This window comes from Volvox carteri, assembly GCF_000143455.1.
Source record: "Volvox carteri f. nagariensis unplaced genomic scaffold VOLCAscaffold_23, whole genome shotgun sequence".
Taxonomy (NCBI): Eukaryota; Viridiplantae; Chlorophyta; class Chlorophyceae; order Chlamydomonadales; family Volvocaceae; genus Volvox; species Volvox carteri.
The window spans coordinates 397,024-409,904 of record NW_003307566.1 but is presented as its reverse complement, the minus strand read 5'-3'; the positions used below and the strand labels follow the sequence as shown (position 1 = coordinate 409,904).

The 12,881-nt window shown below is 55.2% G+C and overlaps 2 protein-coding genes across 2 annotated transcripts; one reads left to right on the top strand and one right to left on the bottom strand.

Annotated features, from left to right (window-relative positions):
• Positions 1-368: 368 nt before the first annotated feature.
• VOLCADRAFT_120960 (uncharacterized protein) lies at positions 369-5,741 on the bottom strand. The gene is made up of 7 exons (XM_002951266.1): positions 5,499-5,741; positions 4,272-4,492; positions 3,609-3,705; positions 3,087-3,315; positions 2,576-2,670; positions 1,569-2,217; positions 369-905 (listed from the first exon to the last, which is right to left on the bottom strand). Exons 1-7 carry the CDS (start codon positions 5,663-5,665, stop codon positions 843-845), a joined length of 1,521 nt encoding a protein of 506 aa, XP_002951312.1. The 5' UTR covers positions 5,666-5,741; the 3' UTR covers positions 369-842.
• A 1,410-nt stretch (positions 5,742-7,151) lies between these two features.
• VOLCADRAFT_105063 (uncharacterized protein) lies at positions 7,152-11,107 on the top strand. The gene is made up of 7 exons (XM_002951361.1): positions 7,152-7,255; positions 7,328-7,387; positions 8,067-8,168; positions 8,462-8,538; positions 8,826-9,194; positions 9,471-9,651; positions 10,536-11,107. The coding sequence occupies exons 1-7, from the start codon at positions 7,204-7,206 to the stop codon at positions 10,736-10,738; spliced, it is 1,044 nt and encodes a 347-aa protein (XP_002951407.1). The 5' UTR covers positions 7,152-7,203; the 3' UTR covers positions 10,739-11,107.
• The last annotated feature ends 1,774 nt before the right edge of the window (positions 11,108-12,881 follow it).

Here is a 12,881-nt window from a genome sequence, read left to right as displayed (position 1 = left end):
AACCGAGTCCTCCCCTTATATTGTTAGAGAGAAAGGAGGTCCCATATTTCCCTCCGCGGAGGTCAGGGGCATGGGACAGCGGGTGGACGGGCGAGCGAGTGACAGCGTGATCATGGACCAACGCTGACCAGCGGGGAGTTAAGGCCGGTAAGAAGGAATGCCCTTGGCAGCGAGGGTGGATAACCTTTGCGCTGCTGGGGAGCGTGTGCTGCGGTTTTCTGCTAGGTGTGGTGCACGGTCCCAGCTTTAAACTTGTTGCTTAGTAGAAGGGTAGGTGACTGGGCATGCTGGATGGCCTCTTTGATTTGGTTTGGTTTCCGTTGGCTAGTGTGCCTCCCATACGCGGCTGTCGTGCTTTGCTCATAGGGAGCGCTAAGTACGATGCAGACGCAGCCCTACAGGAATCAGGCTGTTAGATACCTAACGAGGTTGGAGTTTTCCGATTTGTATTGCCTAGAAGTTTTGAGCGTGTTTGCTGCCACGATTGTGAAGAGAGGGAAAGAGGAAGTGAGAAAACGAGCTTAGTGACATAATCATCCCCAAGAGGTTGTCTTTCGACAGTTGTGTATCAGGACAGACTAGTGATATCCGCCAGCCTAGCCCAGCAGAGTAGGTAACGTACTTGTGATTAAGGCACAATGCCAACTGTATCAATATTTCATCCAAACCCGCTGCTCCGCCTGCATTTTGTGCATCAGCGGCAAGGGTCTTTTTCTTTTATTGCGATTCGATTCGTTGTTTTTTCCCAAGGTTCCCGCGGGCCATTTACGTTGGAACCGGAAATGGTCAGCGATAACATTGTGATTTGGCCAGCTGGCAGTTGCCATAAGTTGGCATCGTTTCTAGGCTTTAGTGTTGCGTTCTGGCGTTATCACGCTGGCATTCACTAATTTGCATGACGTTGCCTTGAGCACACGACGAACGATAGGGGGATTGATGGAGTGAGAAACAGGAGCTTATCTTAGTGTGCGGTGTGTACGTCAGACAATGGTAAGGACGTGTGGACAGATCAGTGCATGTCACACGGTACGGGGTAAGCATGTTCGTTCTTTCCCCTATCAATCATCGTCAATTGTTACAATAAGGATTTGATCCACTGATATATTACACGGCATCGTATGCATTGTGGCCTTGTCCTCCTTACTATGACGTAAAACTGTTTGTGCTAAAGTAGCATTCCACAACCCCAGTCATGTCCCGGCACTATGTCAATACCTAACGCTGTTGTGCCGTTTAACGGACAGGTAACGCGTAAGCACCTCACCCATTCAAACGGGTAATTGACATTATCGTGCAATCCTAAATAATAATACGACGTCGGTACGACCAAAATTCCTCGTCTGCTCAAGAGGAGCTGCCATTAGCACCCTGCTTTTCGAAGAGCAGGATTTTGCGTTCAGCCTAGAGACAACCCGCGAAAGTGCACACCGTCCGACACTGGTCACCCTCACCCTCCTTTTCCCGAGTCCTAGGGACATCACTTGTCAACATTTTCACAAAGATCCGCACCCAGCGAGCAATAGCCACGTTCAGCAGCACTGGCTTTTCCCCCTAGGCCGTCGACGTACCACTGCTGCCAACTCCCGCGTGATCCCCGCCAGCACCTTCACCAACGGCACCACCACAGCTGCTTGTGCCGCACGCAAACTCTGATGCAGCGCCCCCAGTCCGCCGTGCCGCACATCAGGACCCCATGACGGCGACAGCGCCGTTCCCCCCACCTGTCGCCGCAGCCCCGCTGGCAACGGCACATGCGGCCACACGGTTTCCGCCAGCGACGACCACGCCGCCGACAGCTCGTCCGGCGTGGCTGCATAGCGCCGTACAAGCTCCAGAGAGCCTTGCCGCAGCCGCCGGCCAGGCCAATGCCTTGCCCTCGCCTCCGCCTCCGCCACCGCCCGGTCTGCATCGCTGTCCAGGACAGGGCTAAGGAGAGCGACGGCACTGCTGCGGCCGGTCGCCGTCGTCGCTGGCAGCGAGCTTGGCTGGGAGACGCTGATGATGGTGACCGTGGCCGTTGCCGCGGCGCTAGGACCCATGGTACCTCGAAATGGGGTTAGCTCAGTGACTCGCTCAAAAAGATCCAACTCGTCGTCTTCGTTGACAGCGGTCATGACATCTGATGAGGTCTTGACGGCGGCGGCGGCGGCAGCAGCAGCCGCTGCGGCGTTGACCTGCGGATGCTCCGGCGCCTCCGTCCACTCGAAAAGCCCGAACCTGTGAAGCCGCATGTTCAAGGCCACGGTGCGCAGTGGCGGACGGTGTGGCCCGTTTTACAGGTTTTCTAGGCATGTCAGGAAATTGCCAGAATTGTCGGCTGCGGCATTCGGCAATCAGTTCGGGTCGGTGCGCTGCGCTCTGCAATCCCCGTATATCGCAACTGTGGACTGCCACCCAGCCCGCAATCGCGAAACATCTGCCATGAAGAAAGCCCAATAGCCAACCAAATGCGGCGGGCCACGAAGTAGAACATGCAAGGGAAAGACGCCGACGACCGCTCCATTTTTGCACTATTAAAAAATATAGACGCCATCGACTGCCAAACTTTTCGCCGCAGGAAGTACGGCACACCCACTTCATGTTGTAGCCCAGGTGCCACTCGAAGTTGTCGCACAAGGTCCAGTAGTAGAAGCCGCGCACGTCATGACCGTCCGCCACCGCACGCGCTACCTGGGCGCATGGAGATGGGCGGGTCTCGGTGAGAAAATGGCGCGTCTGGAGGGTCCTAGATGCGCGCGCGTCTCTTCAAATTTTGCGCTATCCTCCCGCCCAGGCCCCCTAGTCCATTCCCTAACCTTGCCCTGCCGCACCCTCACCACCTCTGGTGCCCATAACACCAACTTTCGTAGCGCCTTTTTCGCCTTCTAAAGGAACACTTATTGCTTTTATACAAGCAGCGGATGTAACATGCTGGTGGTGAGTTGCTGAACCCAACGAATACATTCTGAAGTCGGATGGGGTGAACGGAATAGGGTGCCCCTCTAGCAGGGGAGAGCAGGGACTGCCTCGGGAAAGGGGGCCGCTGGTGAAGCTTAACCACCCTGTAACGACATACATACATACACATGCACACATATGACACACACCTGCTGCCAGTAAGCCGCAATCAGGGGCGCTCTCCTGTCATCTCGGCCGTCCGCAATGCCCGTCTCCGTGACGTACAGCGGCAACCCCAGCTCGGCGCTATGGGCAATGGCGTCGTACAGCCCCTCCGGTACGACAGGCCAGCCCATGTCCGTGAGCACCTCCCCTGGACGGCACGTGAACCGCAGCCGCCAGTCCAACACCACTCGTGTGTAATAATTGATACCCAGCCTGAGACGATGAGTGAAAGAAAGGTACAATGAAGACGAATTCCGGAAAGGCTCTCTTTAACAGGTTGAACGGGAGAAGGGTGCAAGGAAAAAGGGAGTACCAAGGAGAAGGGAGAACGAGAATGGGAGGAAGGTGGGATTTAAGAGGAAGGATGTGCGGAAGGTGAGAGGTCACAGTCCCTCACGCCCACACGCCCAGCAACCCACCAGTCACAGGGGGGTCGCCCCTCCGGCTCCTGCACCACCATCTGCCGGCCAGCCGCCCTCAGCCGCCCCAACAGCCGCCACACGAACCGCCCCGTAGCCAGGTATTCGTGCACGAGGTGCCAACCGAAGCAGTGGGTCAGCCAGTCCGCCGTCCAGCGAGACGCGTGACTGAGGGCGCCAGAGCCTGCTGGAACCAAATGTCGGAGGAGGAGGAGGAGGAGGAGGAGGAGGTGCGGCAACACGGTGAATGTGGGTGTGCGGGTGGTCAGGGTATGGGTGGGCAGCGTGCAACAATTAAGTTGGTAGGTTGTTCGGGTGTTCCGGCGGCTGTACGGTTGTACGGATGGTGGTGTGAAAGGACCATTTAAGCTCCATCTGCCTTTTTTCTCATTGGACTCATTCTCACTTACACCCCTACCTACACCCCTGGCAGGTACGGCGTGTGATGCGATCTCGTCTCGTAAGCACACACGCATACACCCATGCATACACGTCCTACCTACCCACCTACCTACCTACCTACTACCTACCTAGCTACCTACCTACATACAAACTATATTTGGTTGGATGCTGGTGGTTGGATGCTGGTGGTGGGTTGCTGAACCCAACGAATACATTCTGAAGTCATATGGGGTGAACGGATTAGGGTGCGCCTCTCGCAGGGGAGAGCAGGGAACTGCTTCGGGAAAGGGGGCCGCTGGTGAAGCTTAACCACCCTGTAACGACATACATACAAACATCCGCACCTACCTTCGGCCTCGAAACGTATTTTCTGGTGCACCAGCCCCACCCGCATCTCCTGCCCGCCGGGCTCCTGCTTGATGGCCCGATAGGCCGCACTGTGCGCTCGGAGCATGTGAAGCAAGACAAGTCCCGCGCCGCGCACCGCGCCGCGCCGCCCGGGCGCATGCACCCCCACTATATGCCCCGTAAAGGCGGCGCATGTGGGTTCGTTGAAGGTGGCGATGAGGCTCAGACCGTGGGCGCGAAAGAGCCGGAAGGCGGTCACGGCCCAGGCCACGAAGTGCCTGTGCCCCGGTTTTTCCATGGAAGGTGATGGTAAAATTTTTTGTTTAGAAGGGCAGGGTGGGGATGAATGCATAACGCAGATATGGCGCCGGTATGTGTGTGTGTGTTGTTATTGTTACAGGGTGGTTAAGCTTCACCAGTGGCCTCCTTCCCGAGGCAATTCCCTGCTCTCCCCTGCTATAGGGGCACCCTAATCCATTCACCCCATCCGACTTCAGAGTGTACTCCTTGAGTTTGGCAACACACCACTAGCATCCAACCAAATCTAGCGGATCAACGACGCGTCAACTTAGTTCCTGGTAAGCTCACAAGTTAGTTTTATCACGTCCTACACCGTCCACAAGATGGGGGGCCACCTCCCATTTCATCACCGCTCACACACACGAGGGGTCGGCAGGCAGATTTGAACCCGGACACTTTCGGCGCAGAAGCCAGGCCTTGTGCGTGTGTGTGTGTGTGTGTGTGTGCACGTGTGTGCTATTTATCTGCGCCATGATAAGGAACAGGCCGAAGTGGGTGCACACATAACCTGTGTATGTGTGTTTTGGTGCTGTGTATATTAAGAACTCGGTGCTGTTTGTATTAAAAAAATATAAAAAGCGGGCCAGAAGGGGCTTTGACAGACGCCGTGTGGTGCCCTGGTTGCTGTCATGCCGTACCTACCTTTCTTCTCCCGCGCCCCACCCCCACTCCACTGGGGCGCTTAACAGTTCTCCCAGTAAGCGGTACGACACGGTTTGCATGCATTGCGTCCCGTTCTTATATGTTAAATTTGGATATTGATAGCCGGCAGTTAACAGTCGATACTTGAAATGACCGCAGCCCCAGTAGCAGGGTATGAGCCCGCAACCGGCAGGGGTGCACGCGCCAACGCCTGTCTATTTTACAATACAAAGGTAAAAAGGAGCAACTATTTTTAAAAATATTATTCCCTCGCTTTTGACTTACGTAATATTTTCTTCGCGCTCAAACCCTCCGAGCGCCTCGAACCACTGAGGATGTACGAAATGGTGCAATGTAACCATGGGCTCTAAGCCCGCCTCCAAGCATCGATCCAGGATGTCTCGGTACCGCTGTACGGCAATCTCATCCACACGGCCGGGGCCGTACGGCATGACTCGCGACCACTCTAAAGAGAGCCGCAAACTGTTGCTGCCTAACTGTCGGGCGCAAGCGATGTCGTCGTAATATCTGTGGATTGGAGCGGAGGTAAAGATGGGAGAGTTCGGAAAAGAGGCTAGAAGGAAATCTGCACGACTTGGGAACAGGTGCAAAGAAAACGGGGTGGAAAGAGAGGACCTGGAGAGGCTTTGAAGAAGGTTTGCTGATTTGGGTGATGAGGAGTTGCTCTGTCGCCTGCATCCATGCTGTGCTGTGTTGAGCTGGGCATTAGGAGCAGCAGGTGCAAATTGCATCGGTGGTGATGTGGCGACGGTGGCGATGATGTGGACATGTATGGCAATGGCGGTGGCAGTGCGCAGCAGCGAAAAGGGGCACCGCGAGGATGTGGGTGCAAACCCAGCAGGGTTTGCCGGGCTAGGTGCTTGAGCCTCTCTTGAGTGGAGGCTCAGCAGGGCGGAAAAAAAACTCCGCGACATGGCGATCACTGTAAGATGACTCTGGGCTTGCAGGACCTCCAAGAGTTTCAACCATGAGCTGGAATATTTTATGAAGTGGTGGGCTATGAGAGTTGACCAACAAAGACTCATTAGGGCGTTCCGGACTCATTCACAGCAAGGCTTGCTAACGGGGAAGCACGTTGTTTTCGAGCGCGGCCAATCAAGCTTTCCAAGATCCGCGATATTTTTGGAGAAAAACTTATAATAAGAACAGCCAAGGGTAAGGCTTGTTGCGGTGATTCTATGTGAGGTTCCAAGAAATGGAACATAAACCTGAAAAAGGCTGTTCCGTCGCCGCTGCAGGTGCTGCGTGAGCAGGTGCAGTTACCTGTTCCAAAAATCAGGTGATGTGTCGATGGCAAGCTGTTTGCTTTTTCCGCGAAGTCGCTCCAACAAGCTGTGGGGCCGACGGGCGAAAGCTGTCCACTGCGATGCCTCATCGGGCGCGTTCTGCCAAACCGATATCGCTGCACCCTTTAGAAAGCGGCGTTCTGCAGGCAGCTCGTCTCGCTTGGTTCCAGCGTCTCGGTCTGTCAACAGAGCAGGGGGAAAATCGTTTATCGTCGCCGGGAATGAAAAGCAGCGGCCATAGTGGCCGATTTTAAGCCCAGTGCACGTGTTGCGATCTGGGTTCCATCTTTTGCCGAAGGACTTGCCTGGATTTATTACTTGTGCGTCGCTTAGCCTCTCGACGGACGATGCCGGCGCTCCGTGGCCTACGCCTCGGCCAGGCGGGGACGGCGAAAACGACATTACGTCCGAGGGCTTCTGCGGCTTTTTAATTAAAAATAAACCTAAACCTTTTTCTGTGCTCACGAAGGATTTAAATACGAAAGGGGTTACATGAATTTACAGTGCCTGGAAAACGTTGCGCGGGGCTCGTTGTACGAGGTTTCGCGCTCCATGGAAGATTTTGGGACGTACGGCAAGGCGGGAAAGGATGCTCTGATGCGGTTTCCCGGCTGTCATTCCATCAGCTATTGGATTGCAAACAATCAAGTTATTGGTTTCCTATCTTGATTTTGCACGAAATCATGGCTAGTAACTCATCCGAAGACGATGTTTGGCGAGTTATCCTGCTCCCAGGTCTGATGCTTGGCGTCATCATGTGCACTATGAAAAGCAAAAGATGACTGTTTGTACTTATGTTGGTGTCAGGACTTGAACGGGGACAGGCGACGACCATCAAAAGTTTCACGCTTCCAGACCCACGGACAGGTACACAGCGGGCTGCAGCCGGATGAAAAACAGCATCAACGGAATTTATTTGGTGCTAGAAGCACTGAAAGTCCCAGTGCAATAGGCTTTGGCCCCAGTTTAAGTGCTCCGAAACCGGCACGAATTGGCAGTCAAACCATGCAATCAGCCTCCTTATCCAGCACAGCGTACAAGCTTTGGGCACAATGCTCTAAATCAAGCGCATTCTGCCTCCTCCTTTTGAGCCAATGCCAAGCGAAGAGGTCTTGTGCAACATTCAATACTGCATTTATCCCCGCTCACCGGCACGCGGCTGCGTGCGCTTTGGATTCCCCACGGCTCCCTCATCTGCTCCCTCGCTCACCTGCTTCTCACTCTGCTCATCGCCAACTGGCTCGCTCGTATTGTTGTTTGGGCTAAGGTCAGTTTGTCTTTTCCTCGGCCTTTACCTCTTAATACTTCATCCTCCCCTGTTCCCCCTGTTCTTCCTGGTAACGCATCCCGGTATTGCAGCCCTGCAACAAGCAACACCGTCCCCTTCTCCCCCTTCTCCCCCTTCTCCCCCGTCTCCCCCTTCTCCCCCTTCTCCCCCGTCTCGGAGATAAACCCGACCACACACGCCCTGCGGCCCTCCCACACGACGTGCATGTGCCCCTAACCTCCCCGCAACTTCGGCCCCGGTCACCCATTCCACCCTCAGCGCGGCCCCAGGGCTTCCTGCTGACCCACGGGTCCCTTTTGGAGGTAAACCGCTTCAAGCAGTCCCACAGCGCTTGGCTCGTGGGGGATCGCCTACTGGCCGGTGGGTGGGTGGTACTCGGTGGGGCCCCCCGATTAGGTGGAGGGGATGCGCACTTAAGCTGTCGACAGTGGGTTCGATACCTGCTTGATCGCCAACACATCTGAATGCAAACCCCGGGGGGCGGCACGGTAGGGGTGATGATGATGATGATGATGATGATGATGATGATGATGATGATGATGATGATTGCGGTGCTGCTGATGCCGCTTCTGTTGCTGATGATAATTTTGAACCTGACTATTGGAACCTCCGAGAAATCTGAACGCCGTTGTTGTCTGCGCGCCATGATGCAGACGGCGGCGTGTTTGTGGCGACCGCGTACGACCCACTGTTCGTACTGCTGCCCCTACTGGACCGCGCAAGGGACAAGGTACGACATGTGGGGCTCTGGCAAGCCGTGGTCGATACACACATATCTTCGCCGCGGATGTCACGGCGAATTTTCCGTGTTGCAGTTCTCGGGGGTTGCGGGTTGGGCGGCGTAACGGACGCAGTGATGGAGACCAGCCCCAAGCGGCAACAGCACTGAGGATGTCAAGGTGGCTGTGGAGTGTGTGTCATGGCACACTGTCCGAGGCATGCGCGCCTTGAGCTCATTATGGCCCAGTTGAGAAGCGGTTTTGCATCACGTGGTATTTTGCCGTACGTAAACTGTAGGATGAGGGCTGTCCAGCGGGCAAGTTTAAGGAGCCAAATGAGCTTCTGTACGACGGAGTCACGCCGGGACTCAACGAGCTGCTGCCGTACGTTCAGGGTAGTGGCGGCACCACTGATCCTAAGCCTGCCGTCGACGCTGCCATTGCCGGTAGCAGCGACAGCAAAGCGGCTGTGCCAGGGTCCTTGGTTTCGGAGCGTGAGCCTGCAGGAGGGGATCATCATCATGGTGATGCAAAGGAGGTGGAGGAGGCGGAGGAGCTGCGGTCCATTCCCTTAGCGACGCTGACCGGCCTGGACCAGCAGCTGGCATGTATATGTGACGTACGTCGGATCGATGACACAACCTACTATCGCCTCAACGAAGATCGGGTGAGTCAGGAAGGAAAATATATTTGGCATTGGGTGAGCCCTGTGGTTGGCCTGGGGGGGTGGATGGGTGGGGATGGGTACATAGGCGTTGGTAGGGTTGATGTGAACCAACATAACCGTATGGAGAGCTTCAGATGTTTACGAGCACCTCCGCTGCCAATGTCAAAACCCTAAGCCCCCATATACCCGGTCCATGAAACCGCATTTACCTTCCCACCCTTAACCCGCAATCCGTGCGTGCCAACCCCCAACTGGCAACTGCCAACCGGGCGGAAGGTGCTTGCTTGGCTGTGCTGCAAGTTCCGCCGCATGCGGGCGGCGCTGTCAGCGCAGCTTATGGGCATGGACGCACCCCATGCGGCTGCCTACGTGTTGGGCTTCCTGTCGGAGTACGTAGGTGACCCGTGGGTCCGTCGCGTGGCGAAACAAGTGGGCATCAGCGAGGAGCTGCTCGCTGGTGGGATGGGGAGAGGGCGGGAGAGAACGAGGTGCCCCTCGGTTTGGGCCCGCGTATGGACACGGCAGAAAGCATACTTGCTCGTAGCGCTAGCGAGGGGGTGCGTTGGGCGGATGGATACACTCCATCAGGTTGCAAGCGACAAGTACACAACGTGCGTCAACGCTAAAGTGATGAGGCATTAATGGAGGGCTTCGTTAGTGTTGAAGGTCCATAGGTCCATCAATTAAAGGGGGGGGCCCTCTTCATTCCGTTCCGGGCCCGCCCGAGGATCCACACGCTCCGTTTCGTTTCCGTGAGAAGTCTTCGTTACAACAAAAAGGAAGAACTACCTGCAAGCTATAAAAGCAGTCTTCGTAATAGGATAGGGCCGGGTGTGGGAAAGCACTACCCCGAAGTAAGCGACAGAACTAGGCCTGCAGACCAACCTACGCGTCAGCGCAGCACCCAAACATAGCTCTACGCAAACCCGAGGTAACCAGCACAGCCCCTCGCAATGTGTAGTAGCTGGCCCAGCTGAAAAGGCCTCTCGAGATGCTGGTGGACGCGCTTAGCGCGTGTTTGCAGTTGTTCACGGTGCCGTACGGTGTACCGGCTACTACAAAACGACACATAACCACGCCAGTCCGTACATCGTATAGTGGCAATCCGACTTCACAGAAAACCTTGGTTTTTTAGATACATCGCTTAGAAAACTATCAGTTCTGTTCAGTTCCGGCAGGCCTCCCTTGCCATTTGGCGACTCGTAGCCTATTTGCGAACACTGGCACCACGCATCCACCATCGCCTGTGCGAATATGGTCTCCACTGGCCCCGGGCCCTTTTTTAATCCTATAAGTATCCCAATCTACTTTCCGTGTCCCTATGATTTGTTGCCTCTGCAGGCAACACGACACTGAGGCTAATGGACCCAAACAACATGCAGGCCGCGACCCGGCTGGCGGCGCCGCCGCCACCGCCGCTGGCGGGTGAGCCGCCGGAGAAGAAACAGAAAACCCAGGACCTGCGGGTCGCTGCCAAGCAGGCTGCCCTAGCCAAGCAGGCTGTTGGCACGAAAAAACTCACGTCTTTCTTCACCAAGAAGTAACGGCTACCGCAAGAGGACAGCCTAGCAACCTAGTACTCGCGTAACCGATGAGGATGAGCAGCGCTGGGCTGTGCGCTATGTGCGCTATATACGCATCGAATTGAGCGAGTAAAACGGTGCGACCGCGACGCAAAACAGAAGCATTGCGTGCTGGCAGCGAGGAGCACTGAGTGCTGACGACGCGCGGCGGCGACGGGAGGAAAGAGGGGCATGTGTGGAGCCCCTCGGGGGCAGAATGGCTGTGATCGTCTCCGGATCCCTGGAGCTGGGTTGGTTCGTTGAGGTGGCTTGGAGTGGCAGGTTTGTAGAATTTACTGGACGGAAGGTAATGGACGGACAACTGGCGACGTGCTCGCTGCGGCTGCAGCTGCGGCCGCAGCGACCACTAGCTGGTGGCCCATCAATGCGGATTCCTCTGCACGAAGTACGAACACGTACGCTAGTGCTGAAGTATAGCAAGCAGTTGGTTACAGAGTCCAGTAAGGGAGAGGCGGATACATGACCCAAACTACCCCTTATGTCCTGACGAGGCAAGCTGGTTACGTTGAGGCGTTGTGATGGGCACGATCTCGTTGCTTGGGGAGAGGGCCAAAACGAGGAAGAATGCACGTTGCAACCATGGCCGGTTCTGCGATAAAAGAGGGACTGCAGTACAAGCCCATAATAGAGCAAACACGGACCAGGGACGCACAGGCCAATGAGCTGCTGCTGCAGCTGTATCATAACTCAGCCAGACACATGTACCCCTGGCCATTCAAAGTTTTCACACGTACAGCAAATCTTTGAGGCACCCCCCATAACGGGTATTCATGGATAGCTTGGATCAAAACGATGCTCTTCATGCTTATAGAAGCTATGGAGGCATCCCGGAGGATGGATGGCCTAGCCAATTTGGGAGACATCGTTCTCCTGGTCTCGCCTATTGCTCCCCAGTGGAAGGGGCTCTGGGACCGACCACAATGATGAGTTTAAACTGTGCCTTAAACGTTGCTTTAAAAACGTTTTCTCCTTAAAGACGCCTGCACTGGTCGTTGCACCCGTCTGAGTGGCGCAATAAATGTTGTTCTGGGTTAATGATCATTTGGCGGCGGAAAAGAGGCCACCGTATGGCATCCGGGGTGGCATACAGCATGCACACGTGCCCAAGACCCAACAACACGGCAGCACGCCCCCCACCAGGTTACGCCCTTGTACTGAATCTGTCTGTGCAACACAGCGCATGGCGGACAGCGCATCCAAGCCATATCAAAGTTTCGTTGAAGACTGGGGTCCCAGGCACACAGGCTCTCAGAATCCCAGCATCCCAGGAGGGCATGTTCGAAGCTTGTTTGAAGGATAGCGCAGTCCAGCTGCAGATTTTATTAATGAGGCAGGTAGTGGGGGCGGCACGGCCATCCCACCGGTTGTTGTATGCGGAGCTGGCTGAACTCCGCTTACAGTATTACATGGTGAAGCAGATCCTCCGTTTCTGGAACCGCCTTCAAAGGCAAGTGGGGTCCATTGCTCATGCAGTTTAATGGCAGGAGATAACCGATGCTTTGACCAACCCGGAATGGGAGGGTTGGGGAACCTCAATGTTACGACTGTTTTCCTTCTTGGAGTGCAATATTTGGAGCGGAATACCACAACAAAACACGGGGGTAAAGGAGCGTGTTGACTGGTGGTTGAGTAGACCTCTCCCTGAAGGAGCGGTGATAACGGCACTAAGGGAGCGTTTGATGAGCGGCTGAGACCCTGCGCGTCTGACTGTCTTGCCAGAGGAGTATCCATCAGATGGGAAGCAATCGGGAGTGCAACTGGAAAAGTATAAGCACTCGATGGGGCTGCCCTTTTCGGGAGCCGCAGCCGTCATGTGGCCAACACATGCTAAGGTTTTCATTCCTCGTTTAGCACATCGTAAGCTAATGCAGTTTCTTTTATGTTGCTGGGCTTTGGAGGCAAACAGAGCACGAAGGGGCAACTACCATGTCCCCAGGGGGCAGCGGTTTTGCCGCTGTTGTGGTACTAATAGCCAAATCGAGGATGAAAAACACGTGTTATTGGAATGCCCAGCCTATTATGATATTCGTGCGGAAAAGGGAATCCATCATCAACAGAGCATGTTGGAGGCCATGAAATGGCAACCAGTACGTCTGGCGAGGAT

What these genes read in the sequence shown, in the direction of transcription:
- VOLCADRAFT_105063 (XM_002951361.1), top strand. Translation starts at nt 7,204, where the DNA reads ATGGCTAGTAACTCATCCGAAGACGATGTTTGGCGAGTTATCCTGCTC. An exon ending in GGGGGATCGCCTACTGGCCG is followed by an intron (nt 8,169 to 8,461) that starts GTGGGTGGGTGG and finishes GCCATGATGCAG; the next exon opens with ACGGCGGCGTGTTTGTGGCG. An exon ending in CAGCGAGGAGCTGCTCGCTG is followed by an intron (nt 9,652 to 10,535) that starts GTGGGATGGGGA and finishes TTGCCTCTGCAG; the next exon opens with GCAACACGACACTGAGGCTA.
- VOLCADRAFT_120960 (XM_002951266.1), bottom strand. Translation starts at nt 5,665, where the DNA reads ATGCCGTACGGCCCCGGCCGTGTGGATGAGATTGCCGTACAGCGGTAC. An exon ending in CACCTGGGCTACAACATGAA is followed by an intron (nt 2,218 to 2,575) that starts GTGGGTGTGCCG and finishes GCGGCTTCACAG; the next exon opens with GTTCGGGCTTTTCGAGTGGA. An exon ending in CGCGGGAGTTGGCAGCAGTG is followed by an intron (nt 906 to 1,568) that starts GTACGTCGACGG and finishes CGTGTGCTCAAG; the next exon opens with GCAACGTCATGCAAATTAGT.